Here is a 25,160-nt window from a genome sequence, read left to right as displayed (position 1 = left end):
TGCGCGTAACTGACGTGTGGCCATGTGTTGATTCTACATCTACACTAGGGGTGGGACAAAACATCTATACTGTAATATATCGTCATACTTCCTCTTGCGACGCGTTATCGATACGCTGCCGCCAAGTATCTATATTGTAACGAACCATGTGTAAAACGGGCTCACCACAGTCCAAAAACCCACAAGAATTTGTAATTTCAGCGGCTGGGTGGCGCAGCGGACATTGCGCTCGTCACCAACGCAAAAGACACCGGGTTCGACTCCGGCTGTCGGCGTTGCCTCCGGCTTGGGCCAGTCGTCATACTAACTCAATTGGCAGAGTTAGCGGGTGGAAGTCGATGGGTGGTAATCTGGACGTTGTGGACAGCGACTCCTACAGGTCGGTTGGGGACGCCTGCACAGCACAGACAGGAAATGGCGGGGGGTAGTGTGAGCCTCCCACGCGTTACACCTCGCCAATGAGAGTCCGCGCTGGCAGGTGAAAAGATGTGACAGGCTGCCTCCTCGTGTATCGGAGGGGACACGTGATGCAAGGCTTCTATCCTCCCTACAACCGGCCAGTGGGGGGAATATGTGAGCAACGTTCAAGACGGGAGGGGAGAATTGGCACAGCAGGTAATTGGGATGGGAGAAAAAAATCACAGAAAAAGGAGGAGAAAAAGTAGGTAAAAAAATAATATATATAGAATATTCGTTGACAGCCCTACAAGTACAATTAGTTACTGCACACTACATCACCCCTGAGTGGAACATGGAAAGCCAAACTTTCCCCCACTGTACCGAAAACCCGTACCGAACCGTGACTTAAAAACGTACCGAACCGTGGTGTTTGTGTACCGTTTTTTGTTTTTTTTTCCGTGCCATGATATAGAATGAGAAACTCTTGCCAATGCAAATCAAGTGCTGCCTCCCGCTACACTGACTATACCGTACATTAACGTTTCCCCCTGGTTGGCGTTAGCTTTAGCGCTAGCTAACGTTGTCATAATATCTAGATCTGTGGTGTCAGCTGGATGATGTTGACTTAGTTTGCAAACGTTAACGTTTATCCCCGATATCCCCCTCTATTTCTTTTCGATTACCAAAAACCATAAATTTACTTGAGAGACAATTTATATCAAACAAAGTTGAGAATTTCAAGCTCTCTTTCAATATCAAACAAAAGTTCCTTTAAATTACTTCCTGAGCAATATAAATTTGTATCATCTGCAAAAATAACATGATTAATATGAATTATAATTTTTCTTTGCATCTTTGACAGTGAATAACACCATGCTAAAAATGACCAGACATGAAAAACTGCCACTGAGCTCATTCAGTACCTTCTTGAGATCACGTCTACAAAAAGTCTAAGGAAATTAATAAAGGGAAGATGATTAAACAGAATGTTTTGCAGTACTGAATTCTCCCATTTGGACCAATGCAATTTGAAATATTATTATAGAATATAGAATAGCAGGCCTATAAATTACTTTATTATAGCCAATTCGCACATTTATGGATTGGGCCAAATCTTCTCTTTCAAGTGGCCGAGTTCAATTTGGATTTAGTATCACCAGGCATGCATGTAGAACAGATAATGAAATCTACTGTATGTACAGTAGGTTTTTTATTCTTGCAAGAGCTCCGCCATTTTGAAACTGATTTCAAATCGGATGGTTGCTAAATGCTCAAAATAGGGGAGACAAACTAACTGAGCCCTGGGGGACACCCGTCCCTCTCCATGACATAGGAGCGGTCATTGAGGTATGATGTCAGCACAGAGCCAGCCACTCCCATTCCTGCGAGGGCCGCGAAGAGGATCTGATGGTTGACTGTGTCGAAGGCTGCAGATAGATCTAGGAGAATCAGGACAGAGGAGAGGCCTTTCGCTTTTGCTAAGTGAAGTGCCTCTGTGACCGCAATGAGGGCCGTTTCTGTGGAGTGGCCAGTCCGGAAGCCTGACTGATTAGGGTCTAGGAGGTCATTCTGTAAGAGATAAGCAGTAAGTTGGTTGGATACAGCACGTTCAAGTGTTTTAGAAAGGAAGGAGAGAAGAGAGACAGGACGATAGTTGCCTATGATGGTGGGGTTCAGTGTTGGTTTTTTTATGAGCGGTGTGACTCTGGCTTGTTTTAGGGAGGTGGGGACCACCCCGAGTTGAGGGAGGAGTTGATGGTTGCAGTTAGGAATGGGAGGATGTCCGGTGCTATGGTCTGGACTCTGGAGGAGTGGGGAGGATAGCTGATCCAGCTGGCATGTAGTCGGACGGTTCGACGTTACCAGTGTCAGGGTCTCTGCTTCTGTAATGGGAGAGAAAGATGACAGAGTGAAGGATGAGGTTCTCGATTCAGTATTTGGAATGGGTGGGGGTTGGGTGAAGGAGCTGCGGATGTTCTCCACTTAAGAAGATTGCAAAGTCTTCGGCAGAGAAAGATGAGGGAGGAAGGGGTGGGGGGGAGGAGGGAGGACATGGTAGCATGCAGTTTGCGAAGGTTCTTGGCAGATGCCTCGATCCTATGGTGAAAGAAAGAAGCTTTGGCATTAGTAATGGTTTTGGAGAATGTAAACAAGAGGTTGTGATATGTGTTGATGTCAGCAGTGAGGTGTGGCTTTCTATACTTCCTCTCAGCCGCTCTCAGGACCTGTCACAGTCTGGAGAGCTTGATTTATGACGTGATGTCATTTGCGGTCCGGCACCGGTCCGCACGGGCGGAAGAGGTTAATGTCAATTGTGTGAATAAATCCATAATTGTAGCTTTTTGCCTTTTTATGGGTATTTTTTCTTCTTCAGTTACACAGATCGTAATGTATCATAGATAAAATCTCTTGCAATATTTCGATTATCGTGATATTATAGTTATTGGCGGCCAAATTCGTCACAGTATTGTATCGTGAGTTACTCTTATCGTCCGATCCCTAACACACACAACCCCCCCCCCCCCCAAACACACCCCTTCTCTCACACAATCACACACACCAGTAAGCTTGCATTTTATTACTGTTAAACGTAGGGCTGGGCGCTATGGAAAAAAATCATATCGCGATAACGATATGATAATGTTATCATATTTCTCGATATCGATAATTATCGAATTGTTATTTTGTTTAAGTATTAAAAAAAAAAAAAATATAACAACAGATGTATGTTTATTTTGCAGCAATTCTTTGTCATTGCCGCCTTCTTTAGTGTTACATCCCCTCACACTCCAGTTCTCAGGCTGCAGCTGGTTTAAAAGCGAAAGTAAACCGGCTTCTCTGCTGGCTGTGGCTCCAGGGGAGTTGAACAGTTCTGGCTCTGCTAGTTTATTTTCGATCTTTTGGCGCTTTTTTGGTGGACAAACCACCGCACATGTGCACCATGACTCGTGACTGGAGTCTAGTTCTGCTAGCACACAGACTACAGACGGGTTCAAACTGTATTTTAAATTAGAAAGCAAACAAAATAAATGGACAAGAGAAAAAGAAATCTCAATTTGGTCAGTATTGTCATTTGGACAAGCAAAGCCATTACTTTAAGTTGCAGGCAAAAAAGACAAGTCTGTCCACTGTCTCTGGTTTTAAAACTGCCCTGTTGCAGGTCACAAAAAAAAAAAAAAAAAAAAAAACGATTTTTCGATTTTATTTAATTTCGATATTCGATATAGATTATTAAAATTTATCGCCATATTTATCGTTATATCGCCCAGCCCTAGTTAAACGGTAATCCAGAAAATTTGTATTGCACTGTAAAAAAAATTATTTTTTAGTATGTGCACTTTGTGCCCATTTCATCATTCATGTCTTTTCTATTCTACTAAAACTAAATCAAACCATAAACAAGGTAGCCTGTTGGGATGTTAGATCCTAATGTGAAAAACTGTGATTTTATGTCTGCTCATTTTACCCTTGCTATTATTTTACTTATTTTTACTTTTATCTCTACGCCCCACTATCCACTGGGTGCATACTCTGACCTTTATCATGTTTTGTAACAGATTACAGAATCCATTATTTTATCTCACTTTATGCTTTGCTCTTGCTGCTTGTTTTACACATATTTTATGTCTTATTTCTTACTCATGTAAAGCACTTTGAACTGCAATCCCCTGTATGAAAGGTGCTATACAAATAAAGTAATTATTATTATGGCCCCCATTATTATGACCTGCAGCCCAATGACTGTTGCACATACCGTAACTGACGTGTGGCCATGTGTTGATTCTACATATACTCTCTCCTCCCCTGCAGGTGGTCTGACCTCGGTGCCGACAGTGTTTGTTTCCCAGGCTCCGGCCCACACCCCGACCCAGCCCAACCCTGCGCTCAAAGAGGACGAGCTCAAAGAAGATATGATCATTCTAGGAAAGAAACGCACAAAGACATGGCACAGCGGGTCCCTCATCGCCATGAACCCTGTTGGTACGACAGCCTCTCACTTTGGCAGGTATCGGTAGGCGGTAGGATCTTTCTCTTAAAGGCTCAATCTGTGATTTTGGAATGGAAAATGCACTATTTGAAACAGGCCTATTATAAATCGCAATATAGATCTGTTTTACTCTAGTTACAAATATTACCCATGTAAACAAAAATTTTATAGCCACAAAATAGAAACAAACTAATATTTACCTGTTGTCTAGTGTTTCTCCTTTTTATCAAGAGCTCAGTCAGTCAAATACAGACTCAAATCATGTCTCTTCTTAATTTCTTATTTTTGGTGGTGGGACTCCCCATTTGTTTACTTTGGGATCACTGATTGGGCCTTTTTAAAGAGTAATTCCAGTTATTTTTCAATCTAGACCCATTTCCCCTCATATTTTTCTGTTATTTTGGATCATACCCATTACCAATGGATTCCAACCAAAGTTTTGTAAATTGGACCACAATTAGGCCTAAGTGAGTTGCGTTGCTGCACTTTGGCCCAGAACTGTGACGCCAGATGACAGGAAAACGGGGTCCGGCTTGAAAATGACGGGAAAGATCCTTTTAATGGGACGACTCCTGCATATACAGTAAAGTACAGATATATACAGTAAATTTGACACTTACTGTATATTATGGATATTCTTTACTGTATATTTTATATTAGATTGTAACTTAGGACATTTTATATTAGTATATTTTATATTAGAATGTAACATAGGAAATGTATATCCCAGATTATATTTTATTCTTAGGTTTATTTTTATTCTTATTCGTGACTTTTTGTTTTTGTCTACCTAAATGTTTACGGTGAGTGATTTGTAGTCCAAATTTCTCTCGGGATGAATAAAGTATTTCTATTCTATTCTATATAAATCCGTGTTTGGGGGCACTTTTACATTGTACTGTATAATTTACCAAACGTTCTCCCCCCCCCCCCCCCCCCCCCCTGGGTTCAGGAAATGGTATCTTCAAGTACAAAGTGAAGTTTGAGAACAAGGGGAAAAGCCTCCTCTCTGGGAATCACGTGGCTTTTAACTACAACCCGACCCTGGATCGCTTGTACGTGGGAGCCCGCGTGGTCGCCAAGTACAAGGATGGCAACCAGGTGTGGCTCTACGCTGGTATAGTAGCAGAGATGCCCAACAACAAGAACCGTATGAGGTAAGTGTAGGGGGTTTAAGATGGGGGCTGGGTATGTGTCTGCCCTGTGGGCGGGTCCAGCTGCACTCACATTACTCTATTTAGAACATCTCGGCGGTGCTGCATGCCAGCGTTTCCGTTAGCCGGTAATTACCGGTATTTGACCGGCAAAATCTGTTGAAGTCCGACATATTTAATCTCTCCGGTCATAATGTCCGGTGAAAATAATTCCCTCTAAACACAATTTGATTATTTGAATTGTATTAAAATAGGCTAAAATTAAATAGCCTATGCGATTAACGAAACAATCATTACATTTGTCGTTGCTTCACCAAGCAGCCGGTCTAATAATGACATCCTGTTGTCAGCGCGAGCTGGCTGCTGATATATTTGCGAGAAGCATGGCTTGGCAGGGTGCAGTACTCCAATTCAGCCATTGGCAATTCAGCTGTTGGGTGGGGGCGCTGCTGACACCGCTGCTCTGCTCTGCCTGCTCCATGCTTCACGTAAATATATCAGCAGCCAGCTCGCGCTGACAACAGGATGTCATTATTAGACCGGCTGCTTGGTGAAGCAACGACAAATGTAATGATTGTTTCGTTCATCGCATAGGCTATTTAATTTTAGCCTATTTTAATACAATTCAAATAATCAAATTGTGCTTAGAGGGAATTATTTTCACCAGACATTATGAGCAGCACCAAGTCGTTGGGAGGTGGAGATATACATCACGGCGCAAACCCACGATAATGTTGCCGTCTCTCTCTGCCAAATTTCTCAGTTCTTCGCTTGATATAATTAATACAAATGTCCAATATAACGGAATTCGTTAGCTCATAAAAATGTGATTATAACAGACTGCTGTTTATTAAGGTCGGGCAGACTGCCCACCGACACCTCAAGTCGGCAGCAGCACGAAGTCTCGAGGGACTTATTTTATTTGGAATATATTAATGACTGTATATACGCAAAAGTAGCCTAGTTTTAAGTTAAAATATGCATTGTGTGTTGGATACAATCGTACTGATAATGTTGGCTACTAACGTTAGCTAACCTGTGAGTTAACTTTCTTGACTATCTTTTAAATCCACAGCACAACTTGGAAATTCTATTCAGTGTACCGCAATTCCATTCGCCACCACTTAAAAAATAGTGGGCGGGGTAATTTCATTGACACATGGAGCACAAACCGTTAACGAACCATTCAACGACGAAAGTGTCCTCGATTTGATGAAAGTGGTGGCGAATGGAATTGCGGTGCACTGAATTGAATTTAACCCTTTTCTCGCCAATGATGACGTGTTACCACGTCATTCCTCGCCATGCGTAATCTGCCAATGACGTTTTACAGCGTCTTTGAGATCAATATTTCAAATTTCTGTCATGGTATTCATATTTCACCCACGGATCCTTGACTGGTGCTGTAGATCTCCGCTCAACTCTCCAACGCTTCAATACCGCCACCTGGTGGCCGATCGGCGAGTTGCAACCGGATGTCGATAATTGTGACGCCGGTGTGTCTCCCTATTCTGTCCGGCCACTCGCTATCGCTCGCGGGACTCCATCTTGACACACTGGATAGCGATCCGTTGCCATAACTCAATAAACAACATTATTTGGACGTATATAGTATTATACAACCTGGAAATGGATCGCATAGATCAACATCCCATAATAGCAATCTTTTTGCTCCACGCTCATCACCCAACGCTACGAGGAGACTGGGGTGAGTTTCAGCCTGTTTGTTTACCATTTTCGATACAAACTGCTCTGATCTATATATCACCCATACTACATGAATGATTTAACGTCGGCCACAGACTTATAAACGACCCCCCCCCCCCCCCCTCCGGTCAACCGCGCATGATTAGTCATAACGTCTGGGACCTTGTACAGTTGACATTTTTTATCTGGCGTCAATCGGTATCAAACTGCATTTGATGATGTAATATATGCATTTATGGCTATAACTCACGTTCTATGAAATACAGCAGAAAACGATAAAAACATATGTATACTCTAGACCGTATTTTTCTATGAATGTGTGAATGAAAAAGTAAAACGTTCCTACATCCTGAACGATAGCTAATCGATGTTGAATGGGCCATAGTAATGTCAATTTAGCAATACAATTTAAAAAGTTATAGCCCTGCAAAGAAGGTAAACATCTCCATAGACAAATAGAGCTGGCAGACTGGCTACAAGGATGGATATAAGCGTGGCAGAGAAAGGGTTAAAGGTGATTAGATAAAACCAGTCTAGTTTATTTAAATTATGTGTTTGATTGTTATTTCATTTGATTGATGATTCAGTTTGGTTCTGAATTAAATCATTTGCTAATTCATCAAGTGACTATTTGATTTGATTGCATTTTAATCGGTTACACATTCATTTATCAATTTTTGTAACTTCCACCCCTCATACAAAACAGGATAAAAAAATTATTTGACTCGCCATTGACTACTGTACATATTTCTTCTGAAATAGGGTCCCATGGTGGTTAGTGGAAGGGGAGAGGGACTCTGGTTTGAGCCCTGTTTGTGTGTGTTTCAGGTTCCTGATCTTCTTTGATGATGGCTATGCCTCCTATGTCACACTACCTGAGCTCTATCCTGTCTGCCGACCGAGTAAGAATCCACCCTCTTTTTTATAAATGTTTTATCTTTATTTACTTACGGTAGATTCTCTAAGTATTTATGTTTTCTTTTAGCAATTCCCTGCTTCACACTCACAAAGCTACACACATTCACCTTGACACGAACAAGGTTAAGGCCCTCCCATAGTCGAGCAGACTGTACACAGAGCAGACTCCGCGGAGGTCCGCGCGGACTCTTTGAGCTTTTGATCTCAGCGGACGTCCGCGCGTCAGAAAATAGGAGCTTCGCACTTTGCACTCTGCTGTGGGTCTGCTTTGACTCCCTTTGAGTCCGCGCGGACCTCCGCGGAGTCTGCTCTGTGTACAGTCTGCTCGACTATGGGAGGGCCTTTAGGAACCACTATACAAGATCACCAGTATGATTGGCTTCCATCGTTTCACAGATTTATTATATTGGGATATATACATATCCCACTGATGATGCAACAATATAATTGGTAAAGGAAAATGTAATATTCACTAACATTATATCCCTGCTCTGGTGAAGCCATGTGGACATTGAGGATGTTTTAAACTACATAAAGGAAGTTCGTGACAGCCAACTATTTTCTTTACCCCCTCTCTCTCTTTCTGCCTCTCTCTCTGTCTCTCTCTCCCTCTCCCCCTCCCTCCACAGTGAGGCGTACATGGGAAGACATAGAGGATGCGTCGTGCAAAGACTTCATCGAGGAGTACATCACAGCGTACCCCAACAGGCCCATGGTGCTGCTGAAGGGCGGGCAGGTCATCAAGACGGAGTGGGAGGGCACCTGGTGGAGGAGCAGGGTGGAGGAAGTGGACGGAAGCCTGGTCAAGATCCTCTTCCTGGTATGACATCACATCCCGGTCGCATCAGTTCAGTGAAACGGGGGTTGTGATTAGGGGGTGGGCAATGGGGGAACTCTATTAGATATGGCTGCTCTCGTGTTTGGTGCCATTTCAGTCCTCCTAATCTACCCCACAACGCAGAGTGTCTTAACACATCCACTTTTGCTGCTAGCAGGAAAAGTGGATTGTACCATATAACTGGTCTATATAACAGGTGGATAGAAACGTTGTCACGTGGTTGCAGTAGCAGAGTTGTATTGTGTTGATCAGGACGACAAGAGGAGTGAGTGGATCTACCGAGGCTCCACCCGGCTGGAGCCCATGTATAACCTGAAGATGACCACCGCCAACACTCAGGAGAAGAAGATGTCCGGCCAGCAGAGGACTCGCCCCAACATGGGTGAGGTTTATCAGTATTACCAGGTGCTCGTGAAAGGTTGGAAAACTGGTGAGCAGACGTCGATGGACTGAGAAAGATTAAAAAAAAAAAAAAAGGAGCCCAAAAAGTGAGGATTGTTTTTTTTAAACTAGAATGTGTGGCCGGTGTCAATCAACAGAATCAAATGACAAATGATCAACTTTACTAGTTGTTGCAGGCTTATAGGCAAACGTATGCAGAATAATTTGCCCAGTACGGAATGCACAGTATTGTGAACTATTTAAAACAAGGAGTCTCGTATAGTTTGAGTACCATAGTGGCAATACTGGATAATCTGTTCCTGTAGCATGGGTTATTGTATCTCTTACAGTAGGGTCCCAGTAAGAAGAGTGGAGGCAGGGATTGGTGTGGTTGGTGGGGCAGCAGTAAAACCCCTAACTGCTCCCCAAGAGCCCTTGCATGGTTTCCTTCACCGTTTGGTGTGTATGTATTAGGGCAGACCCCTATTAGTTGAATAGTCGACTAATCGATCGAAAGGAGCCATAGTCGACTGCCAGCCTCTTAGTCAAATACAAAAAAATATATATATATTATTTTTTTTTATTTAAATTTTTTTTATCATTCTTTCCAAAAGAAAAGAGGCATAGAAGCGTGGCTAATGCTAATCGCATGCATACCAGAGGCTAACTGCCTAAGAAAACAGGCACAGAGGCACTGAAAGAGGATTTCACCTCTAATGAACACACTAGACTAGACAAATATCAAGATGTATCCATCAGTGGACCAATTGCATGCTTTTGCAGAGGACAAGAAGCCTTCCGTCAGACATTAAGCACCCCCACAGCCCAAATGGAATGATAAAAAGAAAATAATTTTTTTTTTTTTTGGCAGTTGGATACAGGTAGCCTAAATATGCGAGGTCTGTTCGCCCTTCATCCTTGTAGCGCTTGTACAAACCCTCTGGTAACGCACACACTCGGCGGTAGTGCCAGGGGAACCCCCTTAATAGAGACATCATCATTGTTAATTAATTTCTACATACCAAGTCACACGTGTTGATTGGCTGTATTGTTGACGATGGAACAAAAAGAAAAGTGGAACAGCCTTTGCTCTTGACATTTGCCTCATAATAAGATTAACCATGATTGCTGATGTAGGATACAACATCAGGCTAAGCGTTTAGGATACATAAGATAAAGAGTATATTGAGTGGATGGTATCTGCCCTACCCTTTTAGGATACATAGGAAATAAAGATAATAGTGACATGGTCTCTACCCTGATAAGAAATAAATCATGCTTGTCGACGAACTGAAATGAAAGATATAGAATGTGAGCAAGATGACAGGATCTCGGCGCCTGCTTCAGTAGCAACCTTCCACGCACACACTCTTAAAAAAAAGAATGTTGTTTAGTTTTTTTTGCACAGTTCTCACATTCTTGGCAACCTCTCCACAGGCGCTCTGAGGAGTAAGGGTCCTGTGGTCCAGTACACCAGTGAGGGACACTTGGGGTTGGGGGGCTCGCCCATGAAGCCACCGGCACCCCCTCCTCCCATCATACGCAGCCCGCCCACACAGCCACACCAGCCTCTACAGTCCCCGCCGCCTCTACAGCCCATGCAGCCCATGCAGCCTCTACAACCCATACAGCCTCCACAGCATCTACAGTCCTTACAGCCGCCACAGTCCTTCCAGCCTCCACAACCCATGCAGCCCCTGCAGTCCTTACAGTCGCGCTTCGAGTGAGGAACACGCAACACATTCTGACCCGACTGTCAGTCGGTGTCGGGAGTGCTCTTGATACACGCTAGAGCTATTAAAGGGATATGCCGCCCCATTTCAAGACACCTGCCTTGATTTCTTACAGACTGGGAGCTAATTTATTCCCTCACCCCGAAAGAAAGCTCTTGGAAACACTATTGTTTCAGGGTTTTGAAATTGGTAGCAGCTAGCTGTGGACCCGTGTCCGAGAGATGCCATTTAAGTCCTTCTGAATGGTTAAAGTGCTGGCATTTTGAGAGCGTCTAGTTTGTGTGACGTATTGCAGAGTGAAACAGGATAGGCAGGTGGGACATAACATTGGGAGGAATTGAGGGTTGAAAAGTGGCTATTAGCTACTGCTAGCCTACACATCTGGAGGGGGGAGCGTGTTAAAAATATGTCACCAAATTATTGGTTGAAATTGATTTGTGTGCGAGCTTATGTAAGCATGTCATATTTCGTTTTTAGTTTTGTTATTATAACATTTTTATATAAGAATACGAAGACATTTATTCTTTGGCATATATTGTTAAATATGTGCGTAATATGACCGGGAAGTGATCTAAAATGGTTAAAAATATTTGTTTTTATTATGTAACCATGTTGAGAATCAATCAGAAAGGTAAAAAATCTGCTAACATATACCAGTAAGTCCTATTTCCAATATCCCAAAAACCAAAACACTAGTGTTAGTGGTTTTTAGACTGGCTGAAATAACTCCCAGTTTGTAACCAATCAAACAGGCATCTTAAAATAGGTGGAGTATTCCCTTTAAAGGTACAATCTGCAATGCCGTCAAACAGCAAAAGAGCCCTGTGTCACATTGCGCTTTATTAACTTTTTTGTTTTGGTCTGACATGTGGGTTGGAGGGTTTAGTAACTTATTATTCTGTGAATTTCTCCAGACCTCTCTTGGTAGAGCCTGAGGTGTGGCCAGCAGTAGCAACCCCTCCTCTATACCCACTGAAATCCAACCCACACATATTTTGCCTAGATGTCGCTGTTTGACGACATTACAGATTCTACCTGTTAAATCATATGATCTTTTAAATTTACATAGAAGAACAATAACAACTGTCTTTTCCCCCCCCCCCCCTTTTTTTTTTAGAGATTTCAAAATTAAACATGGCAATGGACCTTTCATACAGATGGATAATTATTATAATATCAATCTCTCTCTCTCTCTCTCTTTTCCCTGGCTGTCCTGTAGCAATAAGATGCAGATGGCCAAGAAGAGTACTTCTCCCTTCATTCCTGGAATAGGAGGCACTCACGCCTCCCTTACTGCCATTCCCAGCAACTTCCCCAGGTAAGGGTAAAGTCCGAGGAGTGAGACTCTAAACTTCGGTATCAATGGTCCTCATTCTCAAACTGACTTACGAGAAAGTTACGAGCAAATTTCATCGTAAGCGTTGCAGAGTTGTGCTGGCTCACACAGCATCCGACAAGGCTCTGTGAGTGAAATATGAATACCATGGCGAAAATATGAAATTATGATTATTATTATTGGCAGAATTCGCATGAACTTGAAACCCGTCGTACGACGTTATTGGCGTGGAAAGGGTTAATGGCTTCATTTGGGAGAAATAATTTGGTGATTGCGTTCACGTCGATTCTACAGACATCCTCGGATTTAATTAATTATAATAATAATAATAAATATGACTATTTGTATCATTTAACAATTTACGTTTTACATTTATAGTCATGACTCAACGAAGCATCGTGATGTCCGAAAATAAATAAAAGCACTACACAAACACTGCAAATGACAAGTGAATAAATTAATAAATAAGAACTAAACTTTATTTATATGAATCTATAGTTTATTAGCAACGACGCAGCAGCCTGATGCAGGCGGCTTGGTGAGGATGCATACAGAGCTGCGCACTCCTGGGCAGCTGCACCTAGCGCGCAGACACACAATATGGCATATCTACTGCTGCTGGAAGCAGGGGAGGAAATTAGGCCACTTTACTCGCCAAATGCGAGTATTTTTTATGTTTTGCGAGTGATTCACGAAGACCACTCGCCAGTCTGACGACTAGTAATAATAACAAAACTAAATAAAGTTATTCTGCAATCTGCTGATTCGCTCACTGGCACAAGCCTAACTCTGACTCCCCCCTTATGATTCCTCCCATTTGCGCCACATAATAATCCATAACCAATGAACATCATCGTTGTACAGATGCGCTCTAAGCTCCTCCAATGAACACTCGTTTTCTAGAAGATGTCGCGCATCTAGGGGAAGTGGATAGACCACTGCGTGCAGACCTAGACTCCCGTCACTGGCTTGACAACGTAGAGACAAACTTAGACAAAAACACATCGTGGATGAAAATAATTGCATGTAGAGTCGTCGGATATCAGTGCGGTCTGTCTGACATGGGGGCGAACAACAGCACACGACATGTCTCCTTCGAGTCGGATGAGAATGACAAGTGGCCGTGAGGCTAACCCAGCATTAGCCGGCTAGCTACCTAGCATGTAACAAGCTACCATAATGCGCATTGAACATAGTGGACGACTATACTGAGCGGCTTTGCTTAAATGCAGCCGAGTGACATTTTATTATTACCGAATTATTACCGGGTTTCCCCCCCATATCACCACTCGCCCATATGCCCTTCACACCGGTGATGTTGTCATACTTGTCATTCAGAATACACCTGCTGAACCCCTAGCGTTGACATGAGATTAGATTCCAATGTATTGTCATCATACAGCACAAGTACAGTACAACCAGAATACGTTTGGCATCCAACCAGAGTGCAAATGTAACAAGTCAAATTCAAGTTTATTTTATTTAGCTATTACATTACAGTGAAATGCTTGGTTCTTTCACTGCCCAGCCCAGTCCAGCCCAACCTAGACCAGCCCAACTTTCCCTGCCCAACCCAGTCCAGCCCAGCATCTTTCACTGCCCAGTTCAGCCCAACCCAGTCCAGCATCTTTCACTGCCCAGTTCAGCCCAACCCAGTCCAGAATCTTTCACTGCCCAGTTCAGCCCAACCCAGTCCAGCATCTTTCACTGCCCAGTTCAGCCCAACCCAGTCCAGAATAGTTCCCTCTTTCATGTTAATATGTGATATCCTAATATTTTGAAGAGTAGAGACGGTGTGATTAATACACGTTTTGTGCTAATATTGTGAAGAGTAGAGACACTTATTAATGTTTATGCTAATACATTTTTTAAAGAGTAGAGACACGATGTGATTATTACTATGATTGAAAATCAATTTAGACGAAGACATACAAAGAAGTAATTATCACAATTAGCGATTTTTTGGCTGGTAAAAAATCAGTTTGGCTGTTTAAAAAAAATCATATACTCGCCAGTTGGCTGGTAAGCCAAAAAGTTAGTTTCCTCCCCTGGCTGGAAGATATCGCTGATCGTGCACTGAGGACCAGTACCGCGATCATGCAGACCTATTTGCAGAGAGCGATGAGTACATACCAAGACCTGTGCAATACCCTGGAGCCAGCCGGACCAGACGCTCAAACCCTGTGCCACCACACGTCCAGGTACTGTCCACCTTGGGCGCATCAAGGTACCCTCCCCAGATGTGGTTCCATATCTCAACAGAAAGCAATACCACTCCATCAACGTTCAAATCATCTGCGACGCCAAGAACCACCTGCTCAATGTGGTCTCCTACTTTCCAGGAGGTGTACATGACTCCTACTTCTTACAGAACAGATCTGTGGGTGTGCACTTCGAGCAAGGAGACGCTGGAGATGCATGGCTAATTGGTAGTATATGTACGTAATGATTAGTTCCAGCAACAGTAGGCTTCCATTATTCAAATGACTTGTTTTATTAGGAAACCACGGATATGTGCTGGCCCCCTGGTTGATGCACTCACCAACTCCCAGACGGAGCAGGAGGTGGTCTACAATGAGAGCCATGCGCACACTCGTTCTACCGCTGAGCACATCATCGGACTGCTGAAAAAACGCTGGATGTGTTTGGACGCAATCAGCTAACACACCTCAGACAACCCTGAGCCCGCTGTTCCTCCTCCAGTGGCCAGCATCTCTCTCCTGTGTTTTGCGATAAAATTTTTAGACTGATTTCACATGAGCCCATTTATTTTTCACTTAAGCCACTGTGTGCTCCTCTCCTGACACCACGTTAAACTCACCTGTTATCTCGTCCCATGCCGTTTTTTTCTGGGTGGCCTTGTACCCGTATTGACAGTACTAAATAACATGTCATGTTCTACAGTATGACTTAGGGTCTTTATACCTGTATCACTGTACATATCTATACTACAACTCTGTACATACACCTGATGAGCACTATTACTCAGTAGTATTTATATATTTTATACCCAGTTTAATCACCTGTGCATTGTATGTTACTATTGCACTTTACTGTTACATTTGTACTCTGGTTAGATGCCAAACTTATTTTCATTGTATTGTACTTGTGCTGTATAATGACAATAAATGTGAATCTAATTTTGATCAGTTGCCAATTGCTTTCGCGCTACAGTACCTGTTTAATCCGTTTGCACACAGCCCTGTGTTGAATGACCTTATAAGGAGCTGACGGGGCGTTTCTGTATGCAAATTCGGTTGTACCTGAATGCGCTTTCAGTTTAAGAATGAGTGACGTTCTTCATTCAGTGGATCGCAGCTAAGAACACTTTGGCCATTTATGAGCACCTTTTCACTCACTCGGGTATCCGGAGATCTATCGTAAGTTTCCTCTTACGAACTTCTTACAAGCTTATTTACGAGGAAACTTACGAGAATGTTCGAGAATGAGGTCCAATGTTTGGGATGTTCCTCGAGGACCGTTTCCTTCTCTTAGATGTTTGATTCATTGTAACTCTCTCTCCTCCTCTTCTCTTTCACCCCTCCATAGTGGGAGAATAATTAACATCCCGCCCAGCACCATCCAGACCTTCTCTCCACCCTTCCTGCCGCCTCCCCCCCCTGTCCAGCCTCTCATGCCCCACACCATCACCACCATCCCCCAAGAGCCCTCTTACCGGGCCCCGACCGATCGCATCTTCTACATGATGCACGGCTGCCAGGCTGCCTGCCTGAACCGCATCCGGCCCTCCAAGTCGGACATGCACCGGGGCAGGAACCCCCTGCTCACGCCCTTACTGTACGACTTCAGACGCATGACGGGACGACGCAGGGTGAACCGCAAGGTGGGCCTCAGTAACAGCACGGTTAGGGAGGAGCCATGCCTCAGTAACAGCACGGTTAGGGAGGAGCCATGCCTCAGTAACAGCACGGTTAGGGAGGAGCCATGCCTCAGTGACGGCACGGTTAGGGAGGAGCCATGCCTCAGTAACAGCACGGTTAGGGAGGAGCCATGCCTCAGTAACAGCACGGTTAGGGAGGAGCCATGCCTCAGTGACGGCACGGTTAGGGAGGAGCCATGCCTCAGTAACAGCACAGTTAGGGAGGAGCCATGCCTCAGTGACGGCACGGTTAGGGAGGAGCCATGCCTCAGTAACAGCACGGTTAGGGAGGAGCCATGCCTCAGTGACGGCACGGTTAGGGAGGAGCCATGCCTCAGTAACAGCACGGTTAGGGAGGAGCCATGCCTCAGTGACAGCACGGTTAGGGAGGAGCCATGCCTCAGTAACAGCACGGTTAGGGAGGAGCCATGCCTCAGTGACAGCACGGTTAGGGAGGAGCCATGCCTCAGTGACGGCACGGTTAGGGAGGAGCCATGCCTCAGTGACAGCACGGTTAGGGAGGAGCCATGCCTCAGTGACGGCACGGTTAGGGAGGAGCCATGCCTCAGTGACGGCACGGTTAGGGAGGAGCCATGCCTCAGTGACGGCACGGTTAGGGAGGAGCCATGCCTCAGTGACGGCAAGGTTAGGGAGGAGCCATGCCTCAGTGACGGCATGGTTAGGGAGGAGCCATGCCTCAGTGACGGCACGGTTAGGGAGGAGCCATGCCTCAGTGACGGCAAGGTTGGGCTCGATTCCTTGCATGGTTGCCTCCACCATCGGTGTGTGAATGTTTGAGTGAATGGGTGACTGAGGCATAAATTGTAAAGCGCTTTGTTCAAGTTTCAAGTTTTGTTTTATTTGTCACATATATGTACATTACAGTGAAATGCTTGGTTCCGTATGAGCCTCCTGAGAATGTGCTTTATACAGTAAAAAAGAAAATATATATACATATATATAATATACAATATTTGGATAAAAGCGCTATATACACTTTATATTTATTGGTAAAGGATTTGCACTACAACTCGTACACCTTACTGTAAATTGTACCTAAATTGTACCTCATCCCATTTCTGCTTTGCACTATATAGTATTGTATATTAGTATATTGCATAGTATATTGTATATTGTATGGTAACTCGGTTACTTCTAGTCTGCATCGAACATTGTACATATGTCTATACTGAACACTGACCTCTTTTTACTTCTTTTTACATGCTACTTTATTTTATTTCATACTTATCTTGTCTAGCACAGTCTCTGGAGCGTAACAGTAAGAAGCATTTTGTATAAAAGTATTCTGTACTTCTGTATGACAACTATTAAAGAAACTTGAAACTATAAATGCAGTCCATTAACTCCATTTTAACATTTGTTTCCAGTCACTTCAAAACAGAAGCTCACTTCAGATCTGACTTTAACAGTATTTATTTTCCGATAACTTGTCTGCAGTTAACTTCACACAGGTTAACGTCCCCTGTGTCCCCTTCCCCTGTGTCCTCTCCTCAGATGTCCTTCCATGTGATCTACAAGGCGCCGTGCGGGCTGTGCCTGCGTAACATGGGAGAGATCGAGCGCTACCTGTTCCAGACACACTGTGACTTCATATTCCTCGAGATGTTCTGCCTGGACCCATACGTGCTGGTCGACCGGCCCTTCCAGCCACAGAAGCCCTTCTACTACATTCACGACATCACAAAAGGGGAGGAGGACATCCCGCTCTCCTGCGTCAACGAGATCGACAGCAGACCTCCCCCTGACGTGGCCTACAGTAAGGGTCAGATATAGCCAGGCATTTAAGCGTTCCGTCTTGAGACGGATATCCGTCCATTTTATTTGGAGTTCAGTCATTTGATTCGGAGTCGTGACGGATTTTAACCTGAGCCAATCGGAGGCGTCAAATATCATGAAAAGGGGCTTATTAATTTTTTTACCGCGGCCGCGCCAAGCAGTCATTGGCGAGCATAATGTTGCGGTGCTATGAAAAAATCTGTCGGCAATGAATGAATTTACTGCGTAGCTGCCTGTGTGAAAAAAAAGATTTGCGTGTGAAGTGAATCTGGGCCACGCTATATACTTGGAAGTTGTAGTCTATCGTGCGATTAAATACCATGTCCCCGTCTGCGTAGAGTCCACATCCAACACCAAATCCCAGAATTCCTTGCGAACAATCGAATCGAAACTGAATGTGGCCAGTTCTGTGCAGCAGCATCGCCAAAGAACTTCCTTTCAATACATTTAAGCCGCTAATTTTGCTCTGCAAGAAGAACGGAGCGGATATCAGTCCATCTTATGACAACCACGTCCGATGTGGAGAGATGATAAGAGACCATAGCCGATTAAATTAAGTCTGATCTGGCAGTGATGATTGACGGGGACACGGACACTTCTAACGTTCAGCCATGCATTAGGTGAGTCGCCCACTATTAGGACGTGAAATACTGTCTACTTAAATTTCCCTCCGGGGATCAATAAAGTATCAACCTATCTATCTATCTAATAATGAGACAATATGCAAATAAGATAATACTAATAATTGTCACGGTTCCCCGTATGAAAGTGGCTCGTTTTGCATAGTATTACATTCCTCTTCTATAAACAATCAAAGTCCTACCGTAAGAGCCTCATACGGGTCAATTAAACCTTTTTGATTAGTCTTTCCTTCGAGCTAAGTTGAACTGAACATTTCACTGTCAAAAGCGCAAACTTAAACAAGGTTGCGTCGCAACACTGTTTTCAAAATAAAGGTCACATATACAAATACCTCTCAATTCTTATAAAAAGAAATTCCCGGATATACATAAAACATTAATTGGCATAGATCTCTATAAACGGCTATACATTTCTCATTTAGGGGCAAGTGTGCCCCTAGTGAAAAAGCTTAGCGTACAGCCCTGCTAATGTACAGTATCCTCCCCATATGTATATAATCTCTGTTATGATCTATGGGTAACAGTACTGTATATTTTCTCCAACCCACCCACCCCCTCCTAATGTACAGTCTCCTCCCCATCATATGTATAATCTCTGTTAGGATCTATGGGTAACAGTACTGTATATTTGCATATCGCATGTCACAAATGTAACATTACTATATACCTGTAGTATGTCATGTATGTCACTATGAATTGAAAATGGGGGACCCTGATGTAAACAAGACGAATGTCTTTCTCTGGTCTGCATCCCCTTAACACAATGGGGACCAGCCACGTATAAATACGGGTTTCGGTGCCATGCGTTGTGGACCAGAGGCACGTATATAGCCATGGCAAGTTGTTATTGTTTTATTCCATATTAACACAATGGGGACCAGCCACGTATAAATACGGGTTTCGGTGCCATGCGTTGTGGACCAGAGGCACGTATATAGCCGTGGCAAGTTGTTATTGTTTTATTCCATATTAATAACCGGATCAAGATCCCCGATCGACTCTGCAGATCTACCCGCCTCTGTGGAATCGGCAACATGCAATACCGGCCAGATCCTCTTAGGGGCGCCATCGCTCCACTGCAGTATCATTGTGGGCGAATGGAATTTATTTTGTACCCTCCAACGGAGTATCATATTACTCTGCTCACAAACCAACAGCATGCACCGTGTATCACGTTTCGAAGCGGAGATTTCACCATGGAATAAGGGGATTTATCATCAACATATAGATCTACCAGATGCCGATCGATAACGGGGAAATGCTGCCGGGTATCACACGGGCTGACGGTAAGACATTTATCACCTAATTTATAGCCGGATCGGAGCTTGATGTGCAACGCAAGCAATCGATCTGTGAATGTGGCTACTTACACGGACACTCTATTGGTAATCAATAATAATAATCGACGTTCCCCGCCGCCCCCCTTTCATCCATAGATGCTCTGGGATAGTCCGGATCATAAGCAGTTCATGTTATTTCATTAGCATATATACAATGGAAATGCCGTTGAATATAACGTTAGTAGCCTTTAGCTCTATAACAAGCTTTCCAGAAAATAGATGATACGAAATCTGCGATAAAGCTTATATTCACGGCGCTATAAAATGACAACCTACCGATGGATTTTTTTCTCTTTAAGCCATTCTGAAGGGACGGTTTATGCACTCAATTGACAATGAGAATGGACAGATAGCAACACTATAAAGTATAGATATAGCTGTTAGAAAACCCACATGTTTGTTTACATTCCCCGGCCCTCTAGCCACTAATTAGACTAAGCCCATCGGTCGTCAAAGTGTTAATAACCGGATCAAGATCCCCGACCGGCTCTGCAGATCTACCCTCGTCTGTGGAATCGAGAACATGCAATACCGGCCAGATCCTCTTAGGGGCGCCATCGCTCCACTGCAGTATACCATGTGGGCGAATGGAATTTTTTTTTTTTTACCTTCCAATGGCGTTTCATATGACCCTGATCCCGAACCAACAGCATGCACCGTGAATTACGTTTCGAATCGCAGATTTCACCATGGAATAAGGGGATTTATCATCAACCAATGGACATATCGATCTACCAGATGCCGATCGATAACGGGGAAATGCTGGGCGGTATCCCACGGGCTGACGGTAAGACCCTTTTCACCTAAATTACAGCCTGATCGGAGCTTGCTGTGTAACGCAAGCAGCCGATCGGTGAATGTGGCAGTTACACGGACACTGTTATTGGTGATCAATAATACTAAACGCTAGGCCTGTCACGATAACACATTTTGCTGGGCGATTAATTGTCCCAGAAATTATTGCGATAAGCGATATTATTGCGGTTTTGAGATTTTTTTTTTGTTGAGAAATGTATTTCCCAAAAGTTTTCAATTAACCTTTATTTTTTTTTAATAATATAATAATAGCATAATAATGCAAGGAAACCATTTCAAAGTGCAATAAACCTTTATTTAACATTGGAAGACATTTTAAATATCCTAAATAAAAAAATTCTCAGTTTGATAAAACACTGAAACTGGAAACAAGCCCTCTGTCTGGCTTTTTGTGTCATCCTTTTAACAATTTGAGTGCCACGCCGGGTTTTCCTTTTTACCCCCTTGATGCCACCATCCACTTCAATGTTAACGTTAATATCGCCTAATCTATGTTTTAAATTATGGCTATGTGTCTAATCTGCCCGTCGCTTATCAAAGACTATTTTCCAGTCAGTGCTGTCAAGGCAGATTGGTTTTTTATCGCTTCATTTCTGTTTTAGAGCATTTAGAAAAGCACCCGTTTTGAGATAAAAAACAGTTCATTCTGTACCATTCTATGAAAATCGTCTTTTACTGGAATATTCCACAACGTTGATATTCGTCGGCCTATTTATGAATCGTTTTCAAATAAACGCTAGATGATCAATATTATACGTGCACGCAAGCACATTCGGGCCGCGCACGGATAATCGGCGCGTTGATTTCCTCTTGGACTTTTACAGTGAAACCGAAAGAGCCCATTTCACAAAACAGCTTATAACTTCATCAAAATTAGTCTGATTATCCTAACACTGATAACATAGATTCCTTACCTGACATCAGATGGTATCCAACTGGTATATTCCAATTCCTGATCACCATTCGATAAAAATCGATAAGTGTATAGATCCACCGTGTGTACAGTGCAGTACATGATTCCGCGGGTCTCAGAGGCTCCAGAATGAACTGTGATAACCCCGGCTCGATCAGTGGACTGGAAAATGTGGAGTACTGGATTTTTTTCCCCATCCATTTTCATTGAGTCCATTCCAAAATCCCTTATGTCATCTGGGAGATGATAGGGGGCGCTTTTTTCCACATATGATCGCCGGCGGTGCTCGTGTATACTCGGGTAGGCTCGCGTGATGCAATATGATTTCAGATCGCTAAAAAAATAAAAATAAAAAAAATTCAGAGAAATCTCGTGAGTGGCTTTCAACCACATATTAATAAACCTGAGATATCTCGTGTGTGGCAGTTAAAGTGTTAACATGTACATGTATTATTAATGTACCTTGCGGTACCATGTACAAAATGTTAATAAAGTGAGGAAAAAACTGTGGAAACGTAATAAATAAAAAGGCAGTGAAACAATAATCAAATAAACACCAAAATATATACTATCTCTATTGGAATAGAGACTTCAGCACAGGATAAACTAGGGATGGGCAAAAATATTCCAGATCGATTGATCACATGATGTACTCGAGTACTCGTGGAGGAAAACGCTGTACAAAATAAACGTCTTTTCCTGTGTTTTAGACTTTTATTTTGAAACCCACCGACCGGAAGTATTGTTGTTATTATCCTAGCAGAACGTATGAGCGGACAATTTGTCTCGTCCGGTTCTGTGTTTTTGAGCTAATGATAAAACAAATGTTGAGATTGTTGGTGAACAACTAACTTTAGGTTAGTTTTAACGTTAGCTACTAACGTTAGATGCAGCTACTACAGGAAATCAACGATGAGGAGGAAGCATCAAAGCCGTATATAATAGAATAGCCCTGTGGCTGTGGTGCGTAGGCACGACTCGAAACTACCTGTTATAATAAATTAATTCATGTTTAACTTGTCCCTGTGTCCAGTCCTTTGACTAGCCCCACCCGTTCATTGTAAACAATGATGCATGTAATTGTATTAACATTATTGTGTGTTGTAGCTATGCTATACATTGTATTTCGTTTGTTAGCTATTTAGCTAATGTTGATAGCATTGAATAGCATCAACGCTAGATCTTTAATCTTTATTTAGCAGTCCAGTTTCTCCGGGCAGTAGCGAGTAACTACTTGGGTCTAAAAATAGCTACACTACAAAGAACGCTACTTGGTTAAAAGGAGCAACACTATTGAGAAATGTAGTTAAGCTATGTGCTCACGGTGGCAGACGACGTGCATTGTCCTCTTATCATGCCCCCCTTTGAGTGCCGACGACGTGTATTGTCGCTTGATTTTTTTATTAGCGATCTGAATTCATATTTCATCAACCGAGTCTCCCGTTGGTACAGCAGACCCTCTAGGAGCTCAGATGGGAAAATACCGCCCCCTATCGTCTATCCCTGTGCAACTGCAGGCCATTCGATTATACTGGGAGATCCCTGTGGGGGGAGCCTACTGGCTCCATTATGCTGGCGATGGATCTGATGATGAGGGAAGTGATCGCGAGTTGGAAAGCAGCGTGGAATATATATTTACAGCAGCCAATAATCAATCAATAAACGCGATCGATATTTGGAATGGCGATCAGGAATTGGAATAATCTTTTTGGAGAACATCTGATCTAAGGTAAGGAGTCTATGTTACCAGTTTTAGGATAATCAGAGCTGTATTCACTGAGATATCAGCATGTGCCGTGTGTATGTGTGTGTGTGTGATGAGGAAATGAGAGAATAGATTTTTCAGCCCGCTTCTATAGCGTGCATAAGTACACATATACTATCGATAATCTAGCGTTTATTTGAAAACGATTCATAAATAGGCCGACAAATGACAACGTGTCTAGTGTATTCGAGAATATTCCAATAAATGCCGTTTATGGGGGAATCTTTAAATTTTCCGGAAATTTTCGAGAGAACGATAGCTTTTCGAAATGCTATAAAAAGGATATGAACCGATATTTAAAAAAAAAAAAAAAAAAAACAATGTTGACTGCAAACAAGTCATTGATAAGCGACGGGCAGATTGGGCAGATTAGACACATAGCCATAACACATAGCCATAATTTAAAACATAGATTATACGTTTTTAACACTAACATTGAAGTGGATGATGGCATTCAAGGGGGTAAAAAGGAAAACAAGGCCGGCACTGATAGTGTTAACAATGACAGCTGCCAGCTAGCTCGCTTGTTTGATTATCTCGCATTCGATATTAAATCAAAACAATATCATACGTTGGGGTGGGGGGTTCAATTAGTATTCAAATAGTTCCCAGTGACTATTGAATAGTAGATTTGTGAGTTTTGCCCTTCCCTACCAAATACCAATACCAAATAACTTATTATATATTCATATATCTTCTTATGGCCATGGATGACTGACCTGATAAATCATACAATATACAGTGATGTGTGAGGGATGAGCTGTTCGTTACAAATCGTAAAGCTTCTGCTTGGGCAGTCAAGAGTTTTGATTTGAAATTGTGGAGTACCTGTTGGTCCAAAATTCTGAACTTTAGCTAGTATACAGAATAATACTGTGAGCATGTAAACACAGATTGACTGATCCCTGTGCCCTTCCTCCCCCAGGTAAGGAGCGCATCCCTGAGGATGGAGTCTTCATCAACACCAGCCCAGACTTCCTGGTTGGCTGCGACTGCACTGACGGCTGTAGAGACAAGTCAGTCTGATGCATCTTTCACCTCCTCAGCAGCGTTGACACTCCTCCTCCACTCTTGGTGACATGAGGATATTTCGGTGTGTTTCCTCTACAGGACCAAGTGCTCCTGCCACCAGTTGACTCTTCAGGCTACAGCCTGCACTCCTGGAGCACAAGTCAACCCCTACGCTGGATACCTGAACAAGCGGCTGGAGGAGTGCTTGCCCACGGGGTGAGAGAAGCACACACGTACACACACACACATAAACCCACAGTACACACACGCACCCACCCACAGTGCACACACACACACAAACCCACAGTGCACACACACACAAAGCCACAGTGTGCACGCGCGCACGCACACACGCACAGCCATAGTGCACACTGCACACACACACAAAGCCACAGTGCACACACACACACAAAGCCACAGTGCACACACACACAAAGCCACAGTGCACACTGCACACACACACAAAGCCACAGTGCACACACACACAAAGCCACAGTGCACACTGCACACACACACAAAGCCACAGTGCACACACACACAAAG

At 43.3% G+C, this 25,160-nt stretch overlaps 1 protein-coding gene across 2 annotated transcripts in view; it reads left to right on the top strand.

Moving 5' to 3' along the window:
• Window positions 1-25,160, top strand: part of setdb1b (SET domain bifurcated histone lysine methyltransferase 1b) — a 68,136-nt gene that overhangs the window by 20,062 nt on the left and 22,914 nt on the right. The window contains exons 6-16 of one of the 2 annotated variants that reach the window (XM_084336201.1): window positions 4,210-4,380; window positions 5,340-5,544; window positions 8,077-8,150; window positions 8,796-8,986; window positions 9,257-9,386; window positions 10,823-11,108; window positions 12,338-12,436; window positions 16,004-16,298; window positions 17,850-18,111; window positions 24,532-24,622; window positions 24,717-24,833. In XM_084336201.1, coding sequence (XP_084192327.1) covers window positions 4,210-4,380; window positions 5,340-5,544; window positions 8,077-8,150; window positions 8,796-8,986; window positions 9,257-9,386; window positions 10,823-11,108; window positions 12,338-12,436; window positions 16,004-16,298; window positions 17,850-18,111; window positions 24,532-24,622; window positions 24,717-24,833 — 1,921 coding nt within the window. Of the gene's footprint in view, window positions 1-4,209; window positions 4,381-5,339; window positions 5,545-8,076; window positions 8,151-8,795; window positions 8,987-9,256; window positions 9,387-10,822; window positions 11,109-12,337; window positions 12,437-16,003; window positions 16,299-17,849; window positions 18,118-24,531; window positions 24,623-24,716; window positions 24,834-25,160 lie in introns of both variants that reach the window. The other variant, XM_084336200.1, reaches the window with a different exon arrangement.

Source organism: Notolepis coatsorum (assembly GCF_963971535.1).
Source record: "Notolepis coatsorum genome assembly, chromosome: 19".
In the NCBI taxonomy this organism is placed as follows: Eukaryota; Metazoa; Chordata; class Actinopteri; order Aulopiformes; family Paralepididae; genus Notolepis; species Notolepis coatsorum.
This window is presented reverse-complemented; position numbering and strand designations above follow the sequence as displayed.